This window comes from Carica papaya, chromosome 9 (genome assembly GCF_054855325.1).
Source record: "Carica papaya isolate Zhongbai chromosome 9, ASM5485532v1, whole genome shotgun sequence".
Classification (NCBI taxonomy): domain Eukaryota; kingdom Viridiplantae; phylum Streptophyta; class Magnoliopsida; order Brassicales; family Caricaceae; genus Carica; species Carica papaya.
Genome location: NC_142317.1, coordinates 33188645 through 33211181, shown reverse-complemented (window position 1 = coordinate 33211181; position 22537 = coordinate 33188645). Strand labels below are relative to the sequence as shown.

Below are 22537 nucleotides of genomic sequence, written 5' to 3'. Positions count from 1 at the left end.
ATTCATGTTTCCTGTAAGCTTCTTGTAGAAATCTGACTTTTTATCAGAAGTCTAATTCCTATACGAATTGGTATCTTTAGATAAATTTCCCTATAAAGTAGAATCATAATCGATTTGCATAACTAGAAAATCTTATTTTCTGGGAATTGGTTTGTATTTAGTTTCCTACTGAAAATTCTCTCTAATTTTCTCCTATATATATCCAGTCGTTGTAAATTAATTATCATGAAACAAATTTAAAAAGTAGAAAATTTAATTGCGAATTTTTCCTTCACTATCCACATACCCTCTCGATGTTTGAAAATATTTCCTATTTCATGCTTTTTCCTGTATTGGAGTTGTCTCTAAGGTCTAAAGTTGACTATCTTCTGCAGCTATCATTTCCTCACTTAGGGGAATGTGGTTTTAGGGAGTCCTCTCATGCATAATATTTATTATAGTTTAACATATATATATATATAGATATATTTTGGGAGAAAAGTATGAGATGTATTGAAGATGATCTGTTCTATAGGATGTATTTCTGTATCCTTTAGTTCTAAGGAGACAGGACTCAAGTCTGGTTGATGTGACCAGACTGTGTGGTTAGAACGTGGGTAGTTGCCAGGTAGATTCCAGCTTTGAATTACGTGACAGTAGAGGATCGCCCCAGCTCAGAGGAAAAATATGATTAGGGTGGCCATTCAGTTATCTGACAGACCTAACATTATAGTTTAACATATTAAAAAAATTGAAATGGATTTTGTGTTTATGAAATCTTAGACATGTATATTTGGAATACTTTAATAGTTTAATAAAGCATTATGTACTCATGAAGTAAAATGTTGGAAGTTCCCTTTGATCTATGACTTGTATAAGTGTTGAGTGACATATTTTATTATTTAATTAATTTATTATTATGTAATTAGGATTTTTTGAGAATAATAATCTCATTTAAGTAGAATTCTATTAGAATAGTAATTTCCTAACTAGTAGGTTAAGAATTTGATAAATACCTCAGGTGTAACAATCTAAAGAGTGAGAAATAAAATTATTTTTTTTCCAAAATCAATATGGTATCAGAGTCAAATAAAACTATTTTAGGATTTTAATTTTAGAGTTTTTTTCAAACTCTAAATAGCATAATAGACTGGATTAAAACCCACTTATCCAGATTTACTCCCATCACCACACTAGAAAGCCAAATGTGAGAGAGAGAGGATAAGATATCAGATTTGCGCGCGTTTGACCAGAAGCCCAATAAGCGGTGGAAGAAATTAGATATGTGCGTGTCTAACAAGAAGACCAACCAGCAGCCGAAGAGATCAGATCTGTGTGCATCTGAACAGAAGACCGACCAGTGGCTGAAGAAACAGATCTGCTTGTCTGACAAGAAGAACCGACCCATGTGACCAGATCTGAGCGCAACGGAACCAGACCTGTCCGGAGAAGGAGCCGAGTCGAGCCATTTTGGAGCCGACTTCAAGCAGTTTTCGAATCGAATTCGAGCCGTTTTTGAGCAGAACCAGGCCGAGCTGCTGCCTGACATATCTGGTTCCAGTTTGCAACTTAATTTGCAAGTTGGGCATGTGTGATATCTCTGCACCAACTTAAGAGAAGATGTTGAGTACCATATTTTATTATTTAATTATTTTAATTTATTATTTAATTAGTTTATTATATGTAATTAGGATTTTATGATAATAATAATCTCATTTAAATAGAATTCTATTAGAATAGTAATCTCATGTAATAAGAATTGTAGTAGAATAGTTATTTTCTAACTAACAAGTTAAGAATTTTATAAATATCTCAAGTGCAACAACCTAAAAGATGAGAAATAAAATTATTTTTTCTCCAAAATCAATAATAATAAATTGAGCTAAATAGTTTTTATGAAATAGGCTTCTTGAATATATTAAATCTACTGCACAGCTGTAATGTGATGATTGAGTGTTATTGATGAAAATTAGTTGATGAGTATGTAACACATACTAGGTGCTTTTCATATCCCTTTAAGTTATGCATTCAGTTAATCATTAAGGTGTAGTTAAACCTTTTTATTTTTTGTTAACATTAGATCATCCACCATTTATAGTAGAACAAAAAAGTGTCTACATAATTTTTAAAGAAATTATTGTTTGTGGCACAAGTCAATATTATTCTCATGTAGTTTATACCTTGTGTTAATATATGTGATTTTATATCAACTATATTGCTATTCTTTAGCATTTGCGGGTGGAGGAGAATCCAATACTTAAGATGACTCATTTAGAAGCAGCTTCCATTTTGCTTGTTGGTCCTACCTTGAAGAAATTCAATGATAGAGGTAATATGTGATATAATACATCTCTAACCTTCATAGCTTGGCTCTAGTTTTGATATTTCTTTAACTCACTAGTGGCATCAAAGTGGGCTTGGAATAATGGTGTTAGATTTTTAGCTTTAAGAGATCCTCAAATTAATCTGTGCTAATATTCTCTGCTCTTTATCATGAATTTGCTACAGATCTCTCACGGGACGAGATTGCAATTTCGAAGCGTTATCCTGCACATACAGCTCTGTGCATTCGTGATGGTTGGGAGTTTTGCTGTCCAGAACATGCAGCAGGTATGTATTTGAGGGTCTTTTTCCTCACTGTCTACATTACATTTTTGGCTATACATTTAATAAGGATGAATTTTCTGAAACTCTTCTTTCTAATATTTATCTTTATTAAGAATAATTTGATGTCTATTTTATTAAATATTACAACTATATATACAAGTTTTGTAGGATGGAAAAGAAAATAGATAATAAATTATAATTAATGATAAAGAGTGTAATTTACTTTTATGACTTTTAGCTTAATTTATCATTTCTTTAACATTCTTCCTCAAGGTGGGGAATAGATATTGTCGATCTCCAGTTTGCCAATGAGAATTCGGAATGCTGGATTACTTAAAGATTTAGTTAACACGTCTGCTAGTTGAAAATTGGTAAACATGCATGAGTTACATAATAAGTCGTTGCCAAATTTTTATTTGATAAAATATTTATTGATATTAATGTGTATGATCCGGTCTTGTTGCACTAGATTGTGACAATGCTTATGTTCAATTTGTTGTCACAGCGTAGGCGAATAGAGTTTTCCTACTTGATTTTAAGATCTTCTAATTTTTTTTATTCACAATAGTTTGCAAATCCCTCGTGCCATTGCCTGAAATTTTGATTTTGGTTTTGATCTCGCAATTATATTTTGCTTATTAGTTCTCTAGTTAAGTAGGTTATTCCGAAAAAAAGTATAGCATCCTATGGTAGACTTTTTATCTACAATTGACATTGCGTAACATATATCAGTATAAGATTTTAGGAGTAGTTTATCACTCTTCTTGAACATAGTTAATTTTTTAGGTGACTCTTTAAGGCAATGCAGTACTTTGCAGATTGTTTGTAGGTGCACTTCTTTTGGATTGTGCACGAACTGACCTATAGCATTCGCTGCATAGGCAATGTCTGGTATGATGTAGGATAAGTATATTAATCTCCTAACTAGTTTCTAATACAATTTTTTTATTGGCGTATTTTCTTCTACCATCCCTATAGCACTCGCTACGTTGGCAATCTTTGGTCTCATGTGAGATAAGTATATTAATCTCTCAAGTAGTCTCTGATATATTTTTTTATTTACTAACGTATTTTCTTCTGCTATTCTTAATTTGTGATTATGATCAATAAAAGTGCTTGTTGGTTTCCATGCTAACTTACAAGTGTCCCTCAATAGGTTATGGATGTATTTTTGTTGAGAAATAAAAATTTTAGATTTTGAGTGGGCAACTTCAATTCTTAGAAAGTACTTCAACCTACCAAGTTCTTTGATTTGAAATTCTTTTGTCATACAATGTTTTGGTATCATTTTTTTTATTATCTCATATTACGATAACGTCAATAACAAATACTATGAAAGCTGTATTTTTCTCAATCTCTTAGTGTTTGATAACCATAGTGTGGTTTTTTTTAATTTGTTTAAATCTCATATCCATCGTCATCCTTGTGAACCTATCAAATCATACTTTTATCGATAACTTAAGTCTATACAGAGTTTTTTTTAATTTATATGCCTTATTTGAACATGCTTCTCTGTCAAAACCTGATGGAATATTTATGTAGATTTTTTTTTCTAAATCTCCATGTAAGAAGATATTTTTTACACCAAATTGTTGTAGTTGCCAATCAAAATGAATAGTTAAGGACAATAAGATTTGCATAGTATTTGTCTTGGCTACTGATGTGAATGTCTCTTAATAATTTATCCTTTATGTCTCTGCATAGTTTTTGTCATTAATCTCGCTTTATATCTATCGATTGTCCCATCTACTTGTATTTAATGATAAAGATCCATTTGCATCCCATTGGTTTCTTGCCTTGAGGTAGATTTACAATTTTCCATGTCTGTTTTTTTTCAAGTGCCTGAATGTCCATATTCATAACATTTATATATTGTCCACAAGATAATGCCTCAAAGAGGATTATATAAACTTAATATTCAAATTTGTGAACAAATTCTTATAGGATTGTTAGCATTAATCAAATAATAGAAACTGTGAGATAGGGTAAAGAGTGTTTAATGCATTCTCTTCATTCTTTTCCAATCGAGATGTATGGATTCATGGATCTATGTGTCTATATAGATCATGTTCATGGATTAATGAAAATGTGCAAAAGCTCTATTTGCCTCTGTCATTTTATGAATTTCTTCCTTTTTGTGTATGATATCGCTACTTTCTTTGGCAGCATCCACTAATTTGGAACTTAATTTGAAGGCGATATTTCAACCTGAATGTGTTCGGGATGTCCCTAATAACTAACGAATAATAAGTGCTTTTCCTTGTGTGGATCCTATTTCAATGGGAACTTGATAAGTTGATCCAGCTACACGTCTTGCTTTTACTACTATATCGGGAATTACTCCATGTATTGCTTGACGTAAATCAGATAGTGGATTTATTTATGTTTTTTGTTGAATTTTTTTCAAGACTCGATAGATAATTTGATAGGCCAATAATTTTTTTTATGTTTCAGAATACGGTTAACCAACATGTTAACTAATCGATTACAACAAATTGGATTGGATTTTGCAGTCTTTTCTTCTGCAGTACCTTAACTTGACATGGGCATAAAAAGGGTTCAAGAATTAGTTTTCTTTTTATAAGGCTAAATGATGCAATTTTTTTTGAATGTAGCCTTTATGAAGTACAATAAGTATAATATCATATTTTATATATTTTTGTGACTTATCTCAGATCCAGAATCAAAGTCAGTCCCAAAACAATATTGAAACATTATTTGTGAAAAGGAAAGCTTTAGTGGTGGCTAAAAAGTAATTATTCTTGCGTTTCGTTATTCTGTTTTGTTGTGGAGTGTGGACTATTGATAATTTATGGAGAATTCCTTCCTGATAAAATAACGATGAAAGTGTGTTGTTAAAAAAAACTTTGACATTGTGTGCATTATCATTTTATGCCTTTTTCGAATTGAATTTTCATCATGTAGCAAAACTGAGGTATAATATGACTGACATCAAATTTGACTTTAAGTAAAAACAGTCAGATGAATTTATTGCAATTATCAATAAATGATACAAGCCATCGAGTTCAATATTAGCTGAGCGAGTTTGTCCCCAATTATTACTGTGGATTAATGAAAATGGAACTAAATTTTGTTTATTACTAATAGAAAATGTTACAGATTTATGTTTGCAAACTCATAGATATTGCATTGGAAATTTTTATATTCCGAATTCTTAAACAATGAGGAAAACATAACCTTTAAGATGGAAAATGATAGTTGCCTAAATCTTTTATGATGGAGTCAAATCTTGTGTATGAAATTGGTAGTAATAGCAGATAAGGATCTCCCAGGTGCATCCAAATAGTAGAATATGTTTCTAACTGCAACATTTTCAATCATCTCTCTCAAATCTCGGTCTTAATGTTGGTTTGCAATTCAAGTGTTGTGCTAACTTATTGATCGATATAAGATTAGTACACAGTTTGGAAACATGTAATATATTTTTTTGGAGAACGATAGGATTAAGCTTACGACCGCCTTTGCTCGCAATGGTATTGAGAAAATTATTTGCAGTGACAATCTTTTTATTATTTGGATGTAGAAATATGTCTGAAAATTATTTTAGAAGTATTAGTCATATGAAATGTGGCTTTTGAGTCTCTAATCCACGAATCTTTAAATTACTCCGTATCTGTTTGTTTCTCTAGAGACTCAAGTCGGGTCCTTAGTCTTTCGATCTTCACCCTAAATTTACTAAAGAACAAAAGTTGCTATATTAAGGTTTGCTCTTGTAACTTGAGACGTAATCTTTGACATTGTTTGAAAATTTTCGGGGCAAGTAAGGCCAATTGGAACAAGAGTTTATTGGAGCTACTTTATTGGAGAAAAACAATAGGAGATAGGTGTTCTGGTTTATTGCATGGCTGTTGACTGGTTGTGCAGCTGAAATGGAGCAAAATGGGTCCCCAAAAACAGAGTAGAACAGAGCACTGAAACAATGTAGATCTGTACGAAAATTGAGCAGATCTTAACGCAAAATAAAATAAAAAGCAATGTGAAGCAAAGTCAAAACAGAGAAAAATAAAGTGTGGAAACAGGGTTGTGCGCACGAAAAACAGGGCAATAACAGAATGCACGACTGAGCAGCACAAAATAGAGTGCGTGGCCGGCTGCTGTTCTTGCTGGATGCAGTTGCCTTTCTGGTTTTAACAGGGGCAAAAAAGAGAGGCAAAATAAAGTTGCTTTCGCTGAAACTGGGTGCTGGAGCATGCTTTTTTCTGTGGTAGCAGGGTTGTTTTCTGGCACGGCAGGGACTTATTCCGGCTACGAATGCTGGCCTGTGATTGTGAAGGCAGGATATGGGTTCATGGTTCTTTCTTTTTATTCTAGTAATAAAGCCAGTTTAGGATTTGTGAGAAACTTAGGATTATTATTTACCTCTAATACCATGTTAAGAATGGTTTGATTTGTATTCAATTAAATATTGCAATCCTACATATTTAGCTGTATTAGCATGGAAAATAGTATAGACAGTAAAGTACAATTGATTACAGGGTACCTTTAACCTAAGTTACCATTTCTTTAACCATCTTGATATTTCTGCATTCGGTGAAACTGAACAAGTGGTATTTGATGGAGTTAATGTATACATTGTAATATTTGTAATTTTATGTGGTTTTCTTTGGTGGTAAGTATGATTCTCTTGCCTTTAGATTTTGTATCTATCTCAGGTTTCATTTAATCTGGAATTGGTGAATCTAACTCTTCATCTATACGCAAAGATAGTTGCATTTTACATTAATAGATTTATGATCTCTGGATATTTAACATTGAATTTGGTGGTATTTTGAGCAGAGTCAACTTTTGGCTTCCTTGTTGAGCAGTGGAAGAATCACTTACCTTCTGGTTATCTGCTTAAAGAAGCCTCCATTGATCAACCTTGTGAAGAAGACTCTTGCCGTTGTCACTTCACAATTGTCCTAGATAGCACTCTTAGAGTTGATCCTGAACTAGTCTTGAAATATCAGTGGTTTGTAGGAGAGAGATCGCTCTCAAATTTCGTTGCTATTCCTGATGCTACAAAAGAGGTAATTCATGTAGCAGTACTATCATCTTTGTTTAAACTCTTGAATATCAATGGATGCTTGCCTACTTATTAGGATTATTAAAATATTGTGACCAGGTCTATTGGCCAAAGCATGAAGACATTAATAAAGTTCTAAAAGTGGAATGTACCATGATACTGGGTGAGATTGAATATCCTCCAATTTTTGCCATATCTTCGCCGGTTTCACGAGGTCTGTCCTATGGCTTTCTTTAGCAATAAATAGTTTGTATTGAAGTTTTTTCCTTTCCAATCTGCATTTAGGCATATTCTTAGCTGGATAATATTGAATGCTCATGTACTCTGTGGCACTATGTGGTGCCTTGTTTATAATATTACTCTTTTTCCCTAAACGAGGTGGAATGTATATTTAGATATGTACACTGAATAGTGACTACTTGCATTTACAGCTTGAAGAAATGGATTTTCTGTGTGCATTTGGCTGGAGATAATTTTTTCGATAATTATACTTGCTTGATGTTTATTTGGAGAATCATTTATTTTTTTGGCAATATCATGTATTGCACGTGCTTGTAATTTATGTCTGATATGAAGTTCTTCTCGAATGTTCATGGAGGATATCTTGTCCTCTGCCACTGTAACTATCTTGCTTATACTTAATATGCTATTGAAAGAAAATCATATATTGCGCTTATTTTTTGATGCTTGTTCCATGACTTGGTTCCATGTTATGTAGCAAAAGAAATGCTACATGCATCCACACATTAGGCTGCTAACATATCAAGATGTTCCCTGTTATTCTGCAATCATGAAACAAAAGCAGTGGGATAACATAAATGATATTTGTGTTTAATTATCATGTCTTCTTAGTGCTCTAGTCAGTTGGCCAGAATTCTATTAGATGAAACTGGTTTTAAAAAATCTTTATCAGCTTTACTATATGTTTTATGGTTAAATTATGGGGTTGAAAAGAAGGCGGTGATGGAGGCGAAGGTGTTTAATGTGAGGATAGAGGAAGAAAGGGTCAATTTTCCAGCCATCACAGAGAAAGTCATCATGAATACAGCGGCTTGTTTTTGGTTACACTCAATTTCATGTGAGATACAGTAAACATCTAAAGAAAGAACTTTTTTGGAGCGGTGGATAGAACATCCTTGCCATGCCGAATGGATTCCTGGAATATTCACTTACTTGGAATCTTCAGTTTTTCCATAGTTTGAAGGATAGAGAAACCAATGAACTCCTTGCCATGTCGAATTTGTTACACTCTTTTCAACCCTCTCAATAGAGTGATTGTAGGGTATGGACCTTTGAATCATCAGAAGCCTATAAATCATTTTTCGATTACATTGCAAAAAACCCTAAGTGTTACCAGAGCTCTTTTACCAAGGCATTCTGACAAGTTAAGATTCCTTCAAATGTGAAAGTTTTTATGTTGACATCAATTCTTTGAATCAACCAAACACCAACCAGTTGTTGCAAATTCATAGGCTTAACTGAGCTTTATCTCCTGAGAGGTGTGTAATGTGTCATAAAGGAGGGAAAGCACATAATCATCTTTTTCTACATTGTGATGGTGTGGAAGTTGTGGACTGGTCTATTTGATACTTTTAACTGATCATGAATTTTTCCTCATTTGAATGCTTCATCAACAGCAATATCTGTGGTTTTGGAGTTGGAAAGAAGGCTAGTTCACCATGGCATTGTTTGCAAGTCTTTGGACAATCTGGTTAGAAAGAAATCAACAAATATTTGATGGCTGATCTTTGCCGGACACATCTATTTGGGATAAGATGACTTTCATGGCTTCCCTTTTGGCGAAGGCTCATGGGAAATACTTTGACCTTTCCCTTACTGTCCTTTACAGGCTCTTGGATGCTATAGTCACGTGATCTGTTACCTTTTATGTGTTATCTTTTTTTACTCTCTGCTATGTTCTTCTTCTTTAGCTTCAGTTGGATAGTTATCCACTGGTTTCTTTGCAATGTTTTCCCTTTCGCAATAAACTTGTTTTTCTCTCCAAAAAGGAAAAAGAAAAAGAAAAGTGAATGTTAGGGTAGGTCCTCTTTTGAAAAGAATTATTTGTTTTTTCAGAAGAAATATTCTGTATAAGTTTATGATGGTTGCAAAACTAATTGGGGTCGGGTGCTAGTTCTCCATTACCATCTTATAAGTCAATGGTGGTAGAGGTTTTGATTATGTGGCAGCTCTAGTGATGGTACTTGAACCAACACGTGAAGAAGGTACGGGAATTTGAGGCCTTATATTGGTAAATGTTCCCTTTCTTTCTTCTTTGGAAAGTGAAAGTTCTCCAAAGCATCAGTTAGTGGACAATTCTAAATAAGGTCAACATTAATTACTTGCTTCATGTTGGTAGACCTGAAAGTAGCACTTTCTCCTTTTGCATTTGATTTTTTTATAGTTCAGGGCTATACAATGTTGATTTCTTTTGTCATTGTGGGATGGGCTTGAGAACTCAAAATAGCACTTTCTTCGTTTGCATTTGATTTCTTTCATAGTTCAGAATACGATATTAATTTTGTGTTTTGTTGTTGCGTCTTGATTTGAAGATCTTCAACTATACCCTTTTATGTAGTTTTTGGTCGAGTAAGGATCATTTTTAGACTAAGAGAAGGAAAAGGAAAAATGGAAACAAAACAAAGAACATAAAATCTATAGAAAACGGCAATTTGGTCTCTTTGCAAGATATCCATGGAGACATCTTTAAAATGTGCATGAGCTCCAGTCTAGGGGGAAGCTAAAAAAAGTACTCTATCCCAAAGATTAGACAAGGATTTTGAGATGGTGATCCTTGATGGATGCGAAAGGGGAAGTTCAATCATCAAAGCTCTTTGGTTTCTCTTTCCTGGTGGTTGAAAAGATAGATTGTGGAAGGAGTTCTGAGAATTTTTTTCCGTGCTTGGTTGTAGAAATACCATTCCAACCGAACAGTTCATCTTTGATCTAGGCAGTAACCACCAAAGACAGATTTGAGGATATGAAGGTTTAAATCCAAAAGCTCTTTGACTTCTGTGCTTTAGAGAAGGAGATGATTTGGAGGATCATACGCACGGAGTATAGAAAGCACCTGGTCACCATGCATAAACACCTGTTCACCATGCATCTATCCTTCTTCGTAAGGTTTTCTGTTTAAAATTCTTCTCCAATCAACTTCCCAGGAAAAGTCTCCTTCATTTACAAAATATTCTTCTAGGGGGAACATCCAACAACATATTGAGCGTTAAAAGAATTCTGTTACAAGATTTAACATTGAAGAACCCCTCCTTAAAAAAAATTCTAGACTCACCCTCATCAAACATACTAAGTTTTACCTTCTTATATGTTATTTGTCTTTACTTTCAAATTTGGTTTTTTGGCTAAGAAGTCTGAGACTTGAAATGTTGTTTGCTATTAGGAATGGTTGTGATTGATGTGTATTTTATTGAATATTAGAAGTATATATGTATATATATATTTTCTTGGACGAAAAAGGAAATTGACAATTAATTACAATTAATTACAAAAGATGTAATTTTCACCTTTAACCTGATTTGTTTCCACTTTAATGCTTTGATTTATATTTTCTCTAACACTCTGATTTTTTTACTCTTTAACATTCTGATTTACTTTTTCTTTAACACTTTGATTTGTGTCTTCTTTAATACCATGATTTTCTTCCTCTTTAACAATTCCTTTAGGGTGATGGGATGTAGAAATGAAGGTTACCTTGTTGGTTTGGAGGTTGTGAAAAAACATTTGTCTTTTGGGATTTTGGCAGTAAATATCTTATTCCTATCTACATGGCACTCCTCAAAAAGTGGCTGTGCAAGGTGATTTTTTTTTAAAATTTTGAGATAAAAAAGATTATCATGTTAGAGAGGGCACCAAGGGGCTACTACCCATGTTCAAATTGAGGGATTTACAAAATTATCGAAATGGATATGAAGTCAAAATAAGAGTTTGATGTCCTCAAACTGAATACCTAGGATTTGGGACCATAAATCTAGATGCCTGCCAGAATACAATAAAAAATCATTTGAAGCCTTATTATTTCTCTCTTTGCAAACCATGGGATGATGGAAGTAAATTTTTTGTCTTGTATTGCTGCAGATTGCTTGCCAAGCCCAAATCTCATCCCTCACTCTGAATCTTGTCCTCATCGTTCCTGCCATCACTCAATTCAGACCCAGAAAGTCAGTAGTATTGCAGCACAATCTATAGGCATAGTGACAATGCTATTAGAGATGATAGGAGATTCATGATTGCTCTGAAGTACATAGCTTCCATTAGCCCAAAGATCTAGAACAAAGTGGGTTATGGAGAGACAGGAAATTGCTTGGAAGTTGGTTAAAAGGAGGGTTCATGGAGAAGTATCAATGCTAGATATGAAGCATTATTTAGTTTCATTTTATTGAGGCTTATGTCTGGTAGAAGGTTAAATTTGGAGAGACTGGCTGGTGTGGTCCCTATTGCCTCTCTACTAGTTAGGTTTGGGTTGGGGGGGAAGGAAGGTGGATTTAGTTAGAAGAAATCTAGTGATTTTAAGGAGGAAAAATATGATAGATTTGTCTATATTTTGTCCCGTTGTAGAATCTCTCTGATTGACATGGTTGTTCCTGTAGAGAAGCTCTAGGTTAGTTATTTGTTTGAGGTGAAGTAATTTTAGGATCTTGCTCATTGCAGTTTGATTATTCCATGGAAGCTATCATGGAAACTTAATGGAACAGCTAGAATTATCTTTTTTTTAGTTTTTTTGCTTGGGGAGGCAGTGAGAGAGAGAATCCTTATTATTGACAATTCTGAAAAAAAGGAGGGAGGGTTTGGGGTTTTTAATTACCTTCTGATATGATGCCCTTGCTATTTTCGTATATGGTCTACAATACTTGAGTTCCTTGGTCATATGTTGGGCAATCGCAGGATAGGTGGCTGATGAGATTTGGGTGTGACAGGGTATTTGGGTGATAAGAGAAGAAAGGAGCTTATTCTCTCATCTCCTTAGCTAACTTGTGCATTATATGGAAAGAGAGGAACGATGAGCTTTCCACGATGTTATTTCCCTCTTTTATATAATCAGGGACCTATTGTTTTTGTTTCTTTTTTAGAGGGAACCCTATTAGTGGTGATGAAGACTAGGGAGTTACTTCCTTGGTCCCTGTTTATATAATTGTTTCTTCTTTAGAAGGAAAAAAAAACTTGCTCTGGGAAAGAGCAAGTTTGGACTGCATGCTTGAAGCAAATCTTTTGTGTTGAGCATGTCAAGAACAGGCCAAACAAAAACCTCATGGTACAAGAACTGTTAATCTTCTGTTGACCTTAAAGAAAGCATTGGTGGACTCACATTTTTGCTAGTAGAACTGTCAGTGATGTAGGTAAAAGAAAAAGATTCATAGGTTTAAATATTCGATGAAATGAGGTCCAAACTCGCTTATTAAGGTTTGGGAAAAAAGAAAAAAAAAAGGCTCAAGGATGTGAAGGTAATGACATTAGTTGTTTCTTGGTTGTTAGGACAAATATTGAAATTCATACGCTCAAGATGTGAAGGTAATGACATTAGTTGTTTCTTGGTTGTTAGGACAAATATTGAAAGTCATACTCGTGCACACCTAAAGATATGTTTGAACTCTTTTCTTCTGATTTATTTTGGATAAAAGAGAAAATTTGAACTTGAACTGGTATGAAGTAAAGAAAAAAAGAACCATGAATTGATTGGCCTAACTTGCTTATTGAGAGCATTATGTAATGTCCAGTTTAGTTACTGTGGGGTGTTCACCTCTAGGAAAATTGTACTTGTCTCTTTTTCCCCTCTGACGAGAACCCTTCACCTTCTCTTTATATTTGTTTCTGGTTCTATCCATCCTTAAATAAAATGTCATTATGTGTTTATACGGTCCTCTAGTTCTCATAAAGTGAAGTGCATGCTTTTTATTTTTGCATAAAATGTCCATATTTTTGCATATAAGCAAACCTATATGTGGTGAAGCTTTTGTTATTGTTGTCTTTTTTCTTTCCTCCATGTGTTCGAGCTAGTTTTGAACCCTATTTTCTATTTTGTGAAGGAAATGGAATTCCAAAGGTTGTGAACGTTGAGGTGCATGGGGAATTGATTGAGGGAAATTATATTAGGGGTCATGCGGAGGTTGCATGGTGTGGTGGGACTCCTGGAAAAGGTGTTGCAAGGTGAGAATACGTAATCCTAGTTTTTTGAAGTTTCTGTCACTTGCATGGATGTGGCCTTTCTTAGATGTAATATAAATTTGAATTAATTTGCCTTCTTAAAATTTGGTATAAATTTAATGTTTTTAGATATCTTATCTAATAATCAGAATAGAAAACAATAGAATAACTAGGATCAAACCTAGGATTACATGTGAGATTTGATTGCATCACTTTTTGTTTAAATAAAAAAGTAATAAATGTATTAACAGTGCACCAAAGGGGTGCAACCCATGTACAAAATGAATTTACATATTAATCAAGCAGTCAATAATATACCAAAAATCATCCACCCTACACAATTCATGCCCTAACAATAAAGACCCAAAACAAATGGAACCATTTATCTCTAATTTTTATGATGTCACTTTCAGTACCCTCAAAAGCCCTCCTATTTCTTTTCTTCCAAATAATCCACCAAACAGTCAAAGGAATTAAACTAGTAACTTTGTTCTTTTTTCTTAAACCCTCCCAGGCCCACAATTTCTCCCTAATAGACCCAGCCATAACCCACTTTATCCCCAAGAGGCTAAAAATCATAGTCCAGATTTCCTGGACAGCCAGACCTAAAACCAGAAGATGATTGAGATTTGATTGCATCACACAACTATGATATCGAGAAAATTGCCTTGTTAATTAACTCAAAGCTTGATGTCCGAAAGTAGAGCTTAGATAGGAATCCCAATCCAACCTTAACTATGGAATTCTAATAGGAAGCTTGACTTATAGAAAATTTAAGTTAAAAAAAAAATCTTGAGTACTACAAAAATTATTACAATAGACTTCTAAATGGTACAATGATTGTAGCTTCAAAAGAAATGTAATTCCTAATTTATTTAAAAAATCTAGGATAGCTCCATTTTGCATCATTCTCTCAATTGAGGAGACTTTATGATGTAGCACGGTGAAATATGGTTTTGAAAGATAGAGTAAAAGAAAAGATAAATCCAATCCATAACTATGGAGATTGGTCATAAACACAATCACAAGGTTGTCAAAACCACAATCATGGGTGGACACTTTAATCAATAGGAGTTATCAATAGATTCTGTTAATAGGGAGCCTCTTGAAAATAATAATGAAACCAATCTATATATAAGGTCTTTACATAGCCTAGTATGAGTGGAAATTTTGAGTAATTTGCCAGCTTGTTCCTTAACCATATTTCAGATTCTTCCACAATAGAGTAGATATACTAATTGGCCTATAAATCTTTTGTACATGAGTGACGCCCCTTTCGCGCGAAGATATTAATATATTTCATACTTTTATTTTTAAAAAAGTCTTCCACGACAGAGTTAACAAAGTCTATCATTTTTTCTATTTCATTTTCCATTCATGTTGGCCATTTTACAACAATATCATTAGCCTTAGTTGCCATTTTACCAACTAAGCTAGTTGGAAAACGAAAGGCATCATATGCTAATTCGAAAATTGATTTGAACAACTTTAGGAACCCCTTGGGAGGTGGATCAACTGGTTTAGATGAAAACATATCGTCAAACTTGGTTGGAAAAGGGAAAGAGAAAAAAGATTTGAATAAGTTCACTACTAAGTTGTGTTCACATGGGGGGTTTTTTGTTGGCCTTGAGTAAATAGAGGATGCTGATGTTCTGATAGTTGACTTGCTTGATGATGGGGTTGGAGATCGGATGGTGATGTGTGGAGATGTGGCCTTGGTGGTGGTGATGCAATGGTTTTGCTATCTTGCCTGCAATGAATGATGTGATTTTTGGTTGGTTTCTGTGGTGGGGCTTTGAGTGCAGGCACAATTGAGGTGATGTTTGTGGACCAACAATTGTGGGTGATTTAAGATGGCAACTAATAGTCTTCTTGTTTTTCTTTTGGGTATTCCTAGATGGGTGGGATCATCAGTTATGTTTGTATAGGGTTAGGAGTTGTACAAACTTTTTTTAGATGGGATGGTAAGTGAAGTGTGTAGGTAGTTTGAGAGTTGAAAAGGAGGTTAAGAGTAACACTTATTTAGGCTTGTTTATCAAGTATCCCAATATACCATGTCTTTGTTAAAGGTAAAGTGGGAGTGATTGAGTAGTTAGCAGGAGTGATGATAGGCTTTTATGGCCAGGGAGTGGAGAAGAGCGTTGAAATCACTTACTAAAGTGGGAGGGATGTCGTAAGTCTGGAACTCTTGGAGGTTTGGGTATCGGGAATCGAAAGCTAGAAATTTGTCATTATTTGTTTGGTTATGGTGTTTTTAGCAAGAACTTGGTTTCTTGTGGCGTAAAGTGATAAAAAGTATTCATGGGGTTTTGTGGAATGTATGGGATGCAATTTCCAAGAGATTCGCGCAACACAAAAACCGATGGAAAGCCATGTCTAGCTTGTTACACCTTTACATTCCGCTTACTAGATGTCGTGTGGGGATGACTCCAAAGTTTTGTTTTCGGGGAATCATTGTAGGGGTGACCACCCCTAAGTACTCAATTTCCACACTTGTTTTGCCTATCCTCATGCCATAAAGCCAAACTAACCAGTTCTTTAGCATCACCCATTGTTGTAAATTGGAACTTCCATATTTTTCACAGTTTGAATGATAGAGAGACAAGAGAACTTCTTACCATGCTGAGCTTATTAAGGACTCTTTAGCCGTCCCAACAACCTCATTACAGGTCTTGGAGCCTATAATCTTCGGATACGTAGAATTGTAAGTCATTTCTAGACTATTTAACTAGATATTCTGATTGTTACCAAGGCATTCTGGCAAGTCAAGATTCCTTCTAAGATGAAGGTGCTAGTATGTACTGCAATTCTTAACTGGTCAAACACCAACAATTCTCTTGCAAGTTTGTAGGCCTAATCGAACTTGGTCTCTAGATATATCTGTGGTCTGTTATAAAGGAGGGGAGACATGTTGTCCCCAATGTGAAGTGGCGTGGAAGTCATAGGTAAAGTTGTTTGACACATTTATCCTACCCTAGATGAACCCTCCATAATTGGAATGCTTCATGAAATCCAATATTGATGGCATAGGGGTGTAGAAGAAAGCAAGGTGCTTATGGTAAGGAGCTTCTTTTGTTAGTTTCCAGGCAATTTGGTTGGAAAGAAGCTACCATATTTTATAGTCGATTGCTCCGGGGTATGTACTATGGAAGAAAGAAGCTTTTTTGGCTTCCTTATGGGTCAACACACATGGGAAAGTCTTTGACATTTCCCGTACTTTTGCCTACAAGAATTGGGATGCAATAACCACATCATTATCTGTCATTCTATTCTATCTTTTTTGATATAGCTCTACTTTCTTGTTTTGTTTTTTGATAGTTCTCTCTTCAGTTGGATTTCTTATTTGCTATTTTTGTTTAATTCCCATTTAGAAAGTACACTTTTTTGAGGTTGCTAAGGGACTCTATAATTTCTTTACTTTTTGTTAAAATATTTTAGTTTCAAATGGGTAGGATCTGTACATGTGTATGGTTAAGAACATTTTTGGGTATAGGAACTGCTAATTTTGAGGTTGAATGATGTAAGACAAGCTTTGGTCAAGCGCTTATTGTGTGAGTTGGAGTAAATTTAGGACTCTTAGATGCCTTATGTAAGAATTGGAATAAAAACATAAATATAATTAGGAGTTACACTTAGGAGTGCTTAAGCATAATACCTTACTTAAGGTGAGATTTTCTTAAATATTACAGTTAAGATTTGATTGCATGACACAAACCAAGATATTCATTGAACTTTCATGATAATGTATTTGTGGAAGAATGAGTTGTTGTATATTCCAATTCAATATGATGATCCTATATATACAAGTGAATAGTAGCAATAAAAGGAACAATATTGATTACAAATATTACTAATGTACTCTTTACTCCTAATGAAGCTCTAAGTATACTTTTTAATACTCTCCTTTAGGCTGATGAATAGATATTATCCATTCCATACTTGACAAAGACCGTCAAAATACATGATTACTTAATCTTCTAGTCAAAACATCGTTAAGTTAGGAAGTGCTTGGTGTATAGAGTACAAATTAATTCACTATCCAACTTCTCTTTGATGAAGTGCCTGTCTACTTCAATATGTTTAGTTCTATCATTTACTGAATTGTTACAAATCGCTGATTGATTATCACAATAGAGTCTCATAGGTCCAAGCCATCGAATCTTCAAATATTCTAAAATTATCTTCAACCATAGAAGTTTACACATATATTGGGCCATAGCTGTGAACTCTTATTCTGCCCTAGCTGCTATATTCTATTTGTTACTTCTCTAAGTAATTAGATTCCCTCTAGGAAAGATATAATATCCAGAGATAGATGTCCTGTCAATTGATGATCCAACATAGTTTGCTTTAGTGTAGGCTACTTGTAGGTGCATTGCTTTAGGTTTGTGCATGAATTGACTCACAACACTAACAATACATGCAATGCTTGCTTTGACATGGCATGTGACAAGTATATCAATTTTTCTACTATTCTCTGGTACATTTCCCTCACCTTATTTGAGTCTCTTTCAACTAGCTTTAGTTTATGATTAGGATCAGTAGGCGTGCTTGCTGGCATGCATGTGAGTTTGCTATTTTACTTTTAACAGATTCCAGACATTTTTGTTAGAAAATGAATATTATTGACTTCGAATAGGCTATTTCTATTTTAAAGAAATATTTTAATTTAGCCAATTCTTTAATCTCAAATTGTCCATTAAGACATTGTTTGAGAAATACTTCTTTCTCTTCATCGTTTTCTATAGTAATTATGTCATCTCTATATATCAGAAGGGCAATGACTTCCCCTAACTCTAAGTGCTTAATGAATAGGGTGTTGTTTCCCTAATTCTTTCTAAAACCCTTAGGTGCTATTTATGTTGCAAATTTACCAAACCATGTCCAAGAAGACTATATAAGCCCATATAATACATTTTTTAATTTGCATACTTTGTTCGGCTTTGCTCCCTTAGTGAACCTGAGAGGAATCTCATTGTTTGAATGCATTCTTCACATCAAATGGGTGCAATTGCCGATCGAAGTTAACAACTAAGAATAGTGAGGTATGTACCGTGTTCATCTTTGCAAATGGTACACATAGGTCTTGGTAATAAATTACCTATGCGTAGATATACCCTTTAATTACCAATCTTCCCTTGTATTTCTCTGTTATTCCATCAACCTGTATTTAATTGTGAATACCCATTTGCAACCTACTAGTCTTTTTTCTTTGGCAAGTTTGCTAGTTCTTATGTATGATTCTTTTCCAGTACATGCATTTTAATATTCATAGTTTTTTTTCATTCCTTATTGGTTAAAGTCTCAAATAATATTTTGAGAATAAATACTGTATTTAGTCTCATAAGAAATTTTTTGTGAGATGGAGAACATTTTTTAAGGGATGTAAAATTTGAGATAGGATAGAGGTGATGCTTAATTCATTATCTTATCCCCTTTTTAAGTGCAATAGGTATGTCCATATTAAAATAAATAGGGTTCTCAGAGCTTACCTCATTTCTAGTTGTCGACTCAAATTCTTGAACTTGTTTTGGATTAGATTTTAGGTTCTTCCTTCTCAAATACCGTGGGTTTGTTTTGGGCTAAGGTTCAAGCTTATTTTCTTCTGGATGAGTTTAATTTCACTTTGCGGGTACTAGTTTTTTGTTGGAATGACTGTTATAGAGGGTGTATTTTTTTATAGGTAATGGCAGATTAAAAAAGGGGTCGAAAGAGGGTTGATTCACCTTATCTTCTTAGATTAGAAGACTCCCCCTGAAGATAATGTTTATCGAAAAATATTTTTTCTCAACAAATGTGACATCAGCAAATACTAAGAATTGTTTGGTCTGAGACGCTAGCATTTGTATCTTTTTTGGGTGGATGAGTATCGTAACAAAAACACACCGAGTGGCTCTAGGATTAAGTTTTTCCTCTTTGTGACTGATGTATGTGAATGTAAGCAACACGCCTAAAGACCCGGGCAACAAGATTTTTGGATATTCGCACCTCAAGGAAAAAGGAGGCAAAAACTTCCATAGGACTGATACTTGCGATGGTAATTGGATTCTTAGGTAGGCAGCAGTTAATACAGCTTCCCCCAGTATTGTTTAGTAACATGGTTTTGAATAAAAAGACTCGAATAATGGTAAACAAGTTGCTGTTTTTTCATTATGTTATTCCATTTTATTGTGGAGTATAGACACAGAAGACTCATAAATAATTCATTCTTTTTAAAAGAGGGATGATAATTTCTGGTCAAAGTAATTTCGGATAATATTAGTTCACAAGCATTTAATTTTAACTCTATGTTGTATATGAGTCATAGTGTAAAATTTTGGAAGAATATGGCTGACTTCATCTTTTGACTTCAATAAAAAAGCCAAGTCATTCGAGTACAATAATCAATGAAGGAGTAAATCATTGAGCCGTAGAAATATTTGGAATATTTGAGGGACCCAAATGTCACTATGAATCAAGGTGAAAGGGAAGCTACTTCCTTTATTAGTAGGGGAAGAAATTACACGTTAGTGTTTTGTCAGGTCACGTACATCCCAATGTAATTTTTCATTATCAGAATTAAAAAGCAAAGCATCTCAGGTCTTCGGTGATATGGCTATAATTTGTCTATTGTGTTGGTGGAGAGTGCGGTACGTAGTACCTTGGGTCTATCTAGGACGTATAACTTGTCTCGATTCTCAGCACATCCAATCATCCTCCTCGAGATCTAGTCTGGAAGTTACTGTAAAAAGACGAATAATTTTGCAATTAAAGTTTTGGGATAATGTAATTACTGATAAAGGGTTTGTGCATAGCAGAGAAACATGGAGTATATCGGTAAGAATGAAGTGAGGAATGAGTTTTATGCTCCTGCTGCTATGGTTGATGAACCATTGGCAGTGAAAATTTTTCTATTGCTGGAACACGGAGTATATATATTTAAAAAACATGGATGTGTTTGTCATATGGTTAATTGCTCTTGTGTCCACGATCAATAATATGCAGAAGGTTTCACCTAAGCATTTAAACTCTGAAAAAAGGAAATATACCTGAATGTGCTATTAGAACTGTACTTTAGATTTTTCAAATTGCTCAAATCAGTCATGTAATTACTCAATCTCTGCTTTAAAATCACAGGTCTCTTTATTGTGCTACTATCCCTGATTCTTCTTGCGTCCTAAATCCTTACTAGAGACGGTCAGCTTTCCATAAAGTGAAACTTTCAAGATTTCTCCCTGGTTTACCTTGATTTATTGCAGAAGGTACACGAGATTTTCTCTATTCTCCCGGCTGCTACCCAAGGTCTCCCTGTGATTTAGTTCCTTTCTCAGTTGACATGGTTTGGTACTTTTAGTTGCCATTGTGGAGCTATCATTTATGCGGGATTCAAGCATAGCTCTTCTTCTACTTTCTTTTGCACTAATTAGGGATATCACCTATTCAGAGATGACGTCTTTTCCTTCTCTAGAATCTGGATTCTCAACTGATCATATTCTTCATCGAGTCCTGCTATATATTGGTTGGCTCAGTCTTTCCCAACAAATCTTTTAAAGGTTGTCGTATCTTTGTTGCTTTTTGTAATAATACTTTAGTACTGATTAAGTTCCTGCCACAAAACTTTCAGAAGGTTCGCATATTCTCTGACTGTCTTATTGCTCTATTTAGTTGTCCAGGTCTTGACAGTCTGGTGATACATTTGAGCTGTATATTTTCCCTGACAATTTGTTTCTCGGATCAAATCTCAAATCTCCTTTACTGTAGGCAGACATATAATTCGTTTACTGATCTTTGGTGCTACTGAGTTCCAGAGCCACATCCATGGCTCAAAATTGGGATCTCCTAGCCGTGGTCTACCATGGAGAAGACTTAGCTTTTGCTTGCTCTTGAGGGTGGTTTGAATTAGTTGTCACCAACTCAAGTTATTTTTATTATTGAACCGGTAGACAGTTTGAATTCACTGTTGTTTTTGCTGTAGTTGCTCATGGGAAAGTTTGTGTCGGTGGATTGAGATGTAATCTTGGACATCTTGCAAAAACTTGAGGCAATTAAGACCAATCAACGGTGAGAAAAAATAGAAATTACTGGCTTATGACTGTTGCGTGGTTGAGTGGTGGCTGTGTAGCCTGGATCCAGCTGGAGGTAGACATGTGATAGGGAGCAAATGCAACTGGCAGTTGGAAACGTGATGCACAAGCTGGTGTGCGGACTTTTTCTAGCTGGATAGTAGCTGTGCACAGGGTGGCTGGACAGTGCAGCACAAGGGAAGAGTGGGTAGGGTCTTGCCAGAGAGGACTTGGACATGTGGTTCAAGAAGTCTGGAGGCACTGCTGAGGTGTGGCTTGGCTGCTAGAACCGACAAAGGCCGGTTTTTGTGGCTGGTTTCTGGTTTGTGGTGGCCAGCTGTTTTGGTGATTGATGGAGGTGCAAAGAAGGTTGCCCTCACAGGGTTTTCTAATTTCAATGATGAAGGCCAAATTGATTTGTAAAAGAGTTTAGAATTTTTTTTAACATGAGACTGATACAATGTAGAAGAATGAATTTGTATGCAAGTGAATAATAATAACAAAAAGAAATAGTATTAATTACAAAAGTTACAAAAATCCAGGGTATATTACCAATATACCATTTACTCTAATGAAACCTTAATTTATACTTCTTTACAATATTAACTAAATGCTTAATCTCAAAAAGTAAGATTACTAAGTTATTTAAGTACTCAAAATAGAGATTCCTCTCACAATATAATTATCGAATTCTAATAGCAAACTAAGCTATTTTTGGAATAAATCT

General features: G+C 34.5%; 1 protein-coding gene and 1 non-coding gene across 3 annotated transcripts in view; both read left to right on the top strand.

The window, feature by feature from the left end:
- Positions 1-22537, top strand: part of AIR9 (Outer arm dynein light chain 1 protein) — a 101333-nt gene that overhangs the window by 27401 nt on the left and 51395 nt on the right. Inside the window, exons 9-13 of one of the 2 annotated variants that reach the window (XM_088211199.1) lie at positions 2209-2308; positions 2488-2589; positions 7384-7616; positions 7712-7826; positions 13651-13771. In XM_088211199.1, the coding sequence (XP_088067325.1) occupies positions 2209-2308; positions 2488-2589; positions 7384-7616; positions 7712-7826; positions 13651-13771 (671 nt within the window). The remainder of the gene's footprint in view (positions 1-2208; positions 2309-2487; positions 2590-7383; positions 7617-7711; positions 7827-13650; positions 13772-22537) is intronic. The other variant, XM_088211200.1, reaches the window with a different exon arrangement.
- On the top strand, positions 483-701 carry LOC148240281 (small nucleolar RNA U3). The gene has a single exon (XR_015816624.1). It is a non-coding gene; the product is annotated as a small nucleolar RNA U3 (small nucleolar RNA).